This window comes from Nannospalax galili, unplaced genomic scaffold (assembly GCF_000622305.1).
Source record: "Nannospalax galili isolate Female #2095 unplaced genomic scaffold, S.galili_v1.0 scaffold281, whole genome shotgun sequence".
NCBI lineage: Eukaryota > Metazoa > Chordata > Mammalia > Rodentia > Spalacidae > Nannospalax > Nannospalax galili.
Genome location: NW_008349068.1, coordinates 572,642 through 579,321, shown reverse-complemented (window position 1 = coordinate 579,321; position 6,680 = coordinate 572,642). Strand labels below are relative to the sequence as shown.

General features: G+C 37.9%; 1 protein-coding gene across 6 annotated transcripts in view; it reads left to right on the top strand.

Moving 5' to 3' along the window:
- The window catches only part of Raph1 (Ras association (RalGDS/AF-6) and pleckstrin homology domains 1), a 93,340-nt gene that overhangs the window by 68,795 nt on the left and 17,865 nt on the right, over window positions 1–6,680 (top strand). For all 6 annotated transcript variants that reach the window (XM_029569926.1, XM_029569925.1, XM_017801386.2 and 3 more), the window contains 4 exons: window positions 517–638; window positions 1,946–2,011; window positions 4,013–4,156; window positions 5,114–5,224. In XM_029569926.1, coding sequence (XP_029425786.1) covers window positions 517–638; window positions 1,946–2,011; window positions 4,013–4,156; window positions 5,114–5,224 — 443 coding nt within the window. The remainder of the gene's footprint in view (window positions 1–516; window positions 639–1,945; window positions 2,012–4,012; window positions 4,157–5,113; window positions 5,225–6,680) is intronic.

The following is a 6,680-nucleotide window of genomic DNA, read 5'->3' as shown; positions in this document are numbered from 1 at the left end:
TCAGCCAGTAGTGTTTTTATGGGTTTTTTTTTTGGGGGGGGGGTCTTTTTGAGACAGGGTCTCCCTGTAGCCCCAGCTATCCTGGAACTCACTATGTAGACCAGGCTGGCCTTGAACTCAGAGAGATCCACCTGCCTCTGCCTCCCAAGTGCTGGGATTAAAGGCGTACACCACCATACCCAGCCACCCAGCTACCAATAGTGTTTTTTAAGAAAGCTTGAGGACCTAAGTCTGATCCCCCAGAACCAACAGAGGAGTGTATCTGTGATCCCAACACTGAGAAGACCAAGGCAAGAGGGTCTTGACTGGCTGGCTAGCTCTGTCTCAAAAAATAAGGTGGAGAGCAATTGAGGAAGACACCTGACATCAACCTCTGGTCTATGCAGACATGCGTGTGTGTGCAGACACATGCACATACATACATAAAGATTCCATAGTTTTGATGTGAATTTCTTGCCTTTCATATAATTCTGTTAAATACTAATACAATTCTGTTGATACTTGATCTTGGGACAGAGAGAATCTTCGAAGACCATGAAAACTTGGTTGAAAATCTTCTTAATTGGACAAGAGATAGCCAAAACAAGCTTATATTTATGGAGCGTATAGAAAAATATGCACTTTTTAAAAACCCACAGGTAAGAGTGAGTAACTTAAGAGTGGTGAGGGTTTTTTAAATCTATCTTATTCTGTAAATGCTAAGTCAATAAGAGTTAAAGACTAACAGCCAGTGATTGGAGCATTGTAACTGCAAAACCCCAAGAGAGCTTCTAAGTAAACTACTGTGGGGAAAGTAACCTGGGGACCTGGTGTCTGGTCTCAGAAAGGTGCCCAGTCCCACATCGGGGTGAATGAAGCCTTGTGGAAATGGAATTAGTCCGTGAAGTTACTAGGTTTCTTCACTCAGTAAATCCAGAGCTGTGTTGAGCCCAACAGCTTACTAATATTTAAGGTTCTCATCTCTCACCAAAGCAGGCCAGGGGGCAGGGCTGTCCTATCCCCAACTATTTGTTATTTTACTTCTTTACTAAATTATATAATACCTTCATTTGTTTGGCATCTTTTCTTATTTGAAAATAATATTTGGGTTAGTACTTCACCATACCCATACCTTTTGGTATTAGTTTTTAAAATTAGCATACATAGTAAGAGGTTTCATTAAAGTATGTTCTTGTTTTTTATTTGTTCTCTTCCATCTTCACTTTCCACATTCCCTTGCCCGACTCCTGTTTGTCCCCTTCCTTCCCAGTAGGTGAGGAAAAACAACACTGCTCTACAGTGAAAAGTAGCAATGGGAGAAATAGCAGTGGTGTTAAAGACATTGAAACATTGCCTTTCAGATGTAATCATGCATATTGTTTAGTTAAGAATACATGTTTGGGGGTGTTGATAGATCTTTTTGTAGAAAACTAGAAAAATAACTACACTAATGATTACAGTTCATATTTTAATTAAACCAAGCAAATGAGATTACTGTACCTGCAACAGAATTTGGGAATTCTTAAAAAGCCAGAACATGAGTTTTCTTTTTCTGAATTAGCATGCTAGATCCAGCATAGAGCTCTGCTGGCTTAGTATGTCTTAAGAAATTTTCCCTTATTTCTTCTACTTAATTTGCAAGCCTTTCACATATTTCAGTGTAGACTTAGGTCAAATATTCCAAAACAGTTGTCGGCTGTTGCATATAACGTTACTTCAAGATTGAAGGAAGGCAGTCTATGGAATATAGTATATAGCAAGTGTTTTGGCCAGGAGTGAGGTGGATGAGGAACCTTAATGATGATGACATACAGAGGAAGGCTTTTGAAGGAGTGCTTCCCTCTTCACTGGCAAAAACTAGCCTACTAGAGTTGTTATCTCTCTAGAGCAAACGATGGTGCATGAGTTCATTCAAGAAAATAGTAGGATGAGTTTATCCTTTAATTTTCATTTCATTGTTTTTCAGAATTATCTTCTAGGAAAAAAGGAAACAGTTGAGATGGCGGACAGAAACAAAGAAGTGCTGTTGGAGGTATGACCCCCACCCTTTTTACTGAACATTTCAAAGTTGAAATAGTAAGCATTTTAAGTCTACTTTGCCAGTATTCTGTGAGTGTGTCAAGCCCCTCACGAACCTTTTACAAACTATTCCTTTTCCAAGCAATATTCTAGTGAACTAAAAGAAGTAAAAGCTTTTAGGGATTGCCAAGTGGGATGAAGGAAGGATATGATGGTGCCATTTCTATCAGCTTTTCCAGAAAGAAATTTGAATATGATTAGTGGTTCACAAGCTATTTCAAGCCTAAGCCATAAGTAACTCCAAATATCTCTATTATAATGATCATTTTTGGAAAAATCTATTTTGCAGAGTAATAAATTTAAATACAACTGAATTTTTGTCTTTTTGGTTTTTGATGATTTTAAAGAACTGAAATTGAAAATCTGAGTTAGTATGTTGAAAATCTGAGTTCCTAGCAATAAAGCAATAAACTTAACTATAAAAAAAAATTCTTTTTTTTTTTTTTTTTTTTTTTTTTTTTTTTCGTTGTTTTTGAAAGCCAGGCGCCCCCCACCCCCCCACCTACCCGGACCCCCACTTTGTACCCCAGGCTGGCCTTGAACTCACAGAGATCCGCCTGCCTCTACCTCCCAAGTGCTGGGATTTAAGGCATGCACCACCACGCCTGGCATAGGTTTTTTTTTTTGTTGTTGTTGTTTTGGTTTTTGGTTTTTGGGTTTTTTTTGTCTTTTTGGACAGGGTCTCCCTCTAGCCCCAGCTGTCCTGGAACTCACTATACAGAGACCCGCCTGCCTCTGCCTCCCCGAGTGCTGGGATTAAAGACATGCGCCACCACACCCAGCTATAATTCTTAAAACTACATGACATAGAGATGACCCTGTGGTTTAGAACTCTTACTGCTCTTCAGAGGACCTGAGTTTGGTTCACAGCACCCATGTCAGGCAGTTCACAACTGCCTGTAACTCTAGCTCCAGGGGATCTGATGCCCTCTTCTGGCTTCTGTGGGCACCTTCACACATGTGGCATACATTCATAGGCACACTCACAAAAGAATACATAAATCTTAAAGCTACATGATTTTGACATTGATTTTTATCTAAGCATAGTATAATTTAGAATTTTTAGATTTTTAATAATCCTTTTAACCTCTAGTAGTAAATATTTTAAAGACAAAAGCTAGGGCTATACCTCAGTTATAGAACAACCCTTGCTTAGTATGTATGAAGCCCTAGATTTAGTCCGTAGTGTACACACACACACACACAAATAAATATTTTAAATAAAGTCAGGAGATGGCCCACTTGGTTGTGCTTGCTGTGCAAGCATGAGATCCTGAGTTTGGCTCTCCAGCACCCACATAAAAGCCAGGCAGGCATGAGAGTGCACATCTGTTATCCCAGCAAATCCCTGGCACTCATTAGCCAGCCAGCCTAGCCACACTGGTGAGAGATCACATCTTAAAAAAAAAAAAAAAAAAAAAAAAAAAGGTGGAAAGCAACTGAGGAAGATATCTGATGTTAGTTAACCTTTGGCCTCCACACACGTGCATATGCACATACATCACACACCACACACACTCAAAGAAAAAGAGATGGGATTTGGTAGTATTATATGCAACTCAGTTGAGTTCATAAGCAAATACTCATTATTATATTCATGACAGGCATTTTGGGTGTGGGTGTGTGTGCTGTGGTACGTGTGTGGTGTATGCACATGAGTATGCAGGTGTGTACATCCATGAGTGTACATGCAGAGGCCAGAGGAGGACAATGGGTGTCTTCTCTCACTGTCCACCTTATTCCTTCGGGACAATGTCTCTGAACTAGACACTCACCTTTCAGCCTTGCTGGCTGGCCAACAAGGACACAGAGCCATGCTAAAAAACTAGTATGGCTTTAAAACAAACATTTTGCTTTAATTAGTGTTATGCATCTCACAGAAGTAGATACGTTTTCTGAAACTATAAGGATCAAATAAAAGATCATTTCCAAATGATCTTTTTTTTTTTTTCAGGAATGTTTTTGTGGAAGTTCTGTAACTGTCCCAGAAATTGAAGGAGTCCTTTGGTTGAAAGATGATGGCAAGAAGTCCTGGAAAAAGCGTTATTTTCTCCTGCGAGCATCTGGTATCTACTATGTCCCTAAAGGAAAAGCAAAGGTGTGTCCCTTCCCCAGGCTTCTGCACTTCTCATATTATGCTAGCTGCTTTTAATTTGGAGTAAGTATACTGTCTTTGCTTGTGTAGGACACACAGAAGATGGCTTTGTTTATTATCTACTGTAAAGAAGGAGAGACTAAAAGTTTTTCGCTTCTCTGGTCATTTTTGGGTTTTTCTCAAATACCTTACCAAATTTAAATCATAGTTTTTTGCTTTTTAGATTTCGTTGTTGTTAAGAGAGGGTCTCATGTAGTACAGACTGAACTCAAACTCACTATGTAGCTGAGGATGACCCTGAATTCTTGATTCTTCTGTTCCATCTCCCAAGTGCTGAGCTTACAGCTGTGGGCTACCATGTCTAGCTAAAGCATAGTTTCATTATTTTGGGGTCTCTTGTCAGAGTAGTTTTTGTTTTTGTATGGGGAGAAAAGTTTTCCATTTCAATCCTGAGCAATGTGCTTTGTTAATGGCCTCTCTGGTGTACCTGTCATTTCTGTGCTTATTTGGGGCCAGAGATATTTAAAGTACCATTTATTTAGTCCTGTAATACTCTTGAGAATATAAATCGTTGCCCCTCTTTAACTAATGAAGAAACTCTCAGTTGAAAATCACTATATTTGAGTTATACATTATAGATATTCAACTACTTGATATATTCTTGTTCTTTTCTAAGAGCACTACTATATCATGCCATACTGTATTTAAAGTATCATGAAGATACCAACATTTCCAAACAAGTCAGTATTCATTAGAAATGGCAAGACAGCAAGCAAAATGGACTGCCTTTGGTTACATTGTGGGTTAAAGAACAGATGTGTGTAAAGACTCTCAGTGTCTCAACTTTTGTGAAGCAGCAGTAATTTCTACCTAGTAAAGGTTTGGTTCAACTAAAAATCTTTACGTGATATTTGATTATTTGCATGTTATCAGTTTGATTTTGTGGGTATTTTTTTGTAGGTCTCTCGGGACCTGGTATGCTTTCTCCAACTGGATCATGTGAATGTTTATTATGGCCAGGACTATCGGAACAAATACAAAGCGCCTACTGACTATTGTCTGGTATTAAAGGTAAACATATGCCTCTAGGAATTTTAATAGATATTAAATAGCTGTTATCTGATATTTTGAACAGTTTGAATCTTCGCCAAGTATGCTATTTGCATTATATTCTGTGTGCTTGAAAAGGAATGGGAGGACTAGGCTCAGTGGTTTTCACATTTGTCCAGCATGTGCAAGTTCCTGGACTGGATCCTTAACACTAGGGTGGGGAAAAAAGGTGAAGGGTGAAGTTTAACACTGTGGCTCATGCCTGTAATCCGAAGTACTCAGGAAGAAGAGACAGGAAGATCAGGAGTTTGTAGCTAGCCTATGTCAGAAAACCAAAAGAAAAAAATTAAAGTAAGACAATACATATTTTCAGTGATTTTTTTTTTTTCCTAATCAGTAGAACCCTCAAAGGACACTGTTCCCCAGTTTAATCAAAATTTACCTGCTTTCATCTGATCCAGAAATAATTCTGTCTCCTACCCAACCCCACCTGGCACCAAATTATATCCATAATAGTCTATGTTATCTCTGTTATTATTAGGCATTTTCTTCTCTTTTAATCAGCTTTGAGTTTCTCACACTAATTTTACCATATGTTAGAGAAGAGCAGGCACTTTTAGTATTTCTAATGATGTAAGATAACATTGATGTAGACAATATTAAAAAATACAAAAAAATTCTGGAGAGAATTATGTTATCCTCACTGGTTCCATCTTTATAACCCCTCTTAACTACTTAGGTATGTATGTTTATGTCTCGTTTTCTATGAGAATTGTTAGTTGGGTTTGGGGCATAGCATTTGTTCAGGATTTGAGGTAGGATTTTAATTGCTTTGGTAAAATTAGATGTATTTTAACGGCAGTCCGTTATTAAATAAACTTCCTTTGAGAACACCAGTACATCATTCAGGTTCCTTACAGGAATAGGTAGGGGTATATGTGTACATGTGTGTGTATTCACTTTGTCTTAGATTTTTGCTTGTTTAGGTTTTTTGAGACAGTCTTGCTATGTAACCCAAGATGGCTTCAAACTTGTGATCATTCAGCCTTAGCCTTCAAATCTCTGGAATTACAGATAAGTGTTCCCATGCCCAACTAAAGCCAATAATTCTTAAGAAGTCCATACAAGGTAATTTTAGCCAGTGGTTTGCAAAATAAGATTCAGGGTTCCCTTGGAGGCTCTAAGACCACTGCCAACATTACTTTGCAGTGATACTAGATGATGTGTATCTTTTTTTTTTCATTCATTTATTGTGCACAAAATTATTGGTTTATTTTGCTTTATTTTGGCATGCCTAATTAAAATACACATGCAAATTTATAAATAAGGATATTTTGATAGTACATTCAAAGGCCTTATAAATTTGGGTACCCTAAGCATCTTTAAATTTATTGGACAATGTCTCTAGGTATATTAAGTGTCTCACCAAACTTTTTTGTTTTACTTTTAAAAGAAACTTTGAGAATTTCATACATGT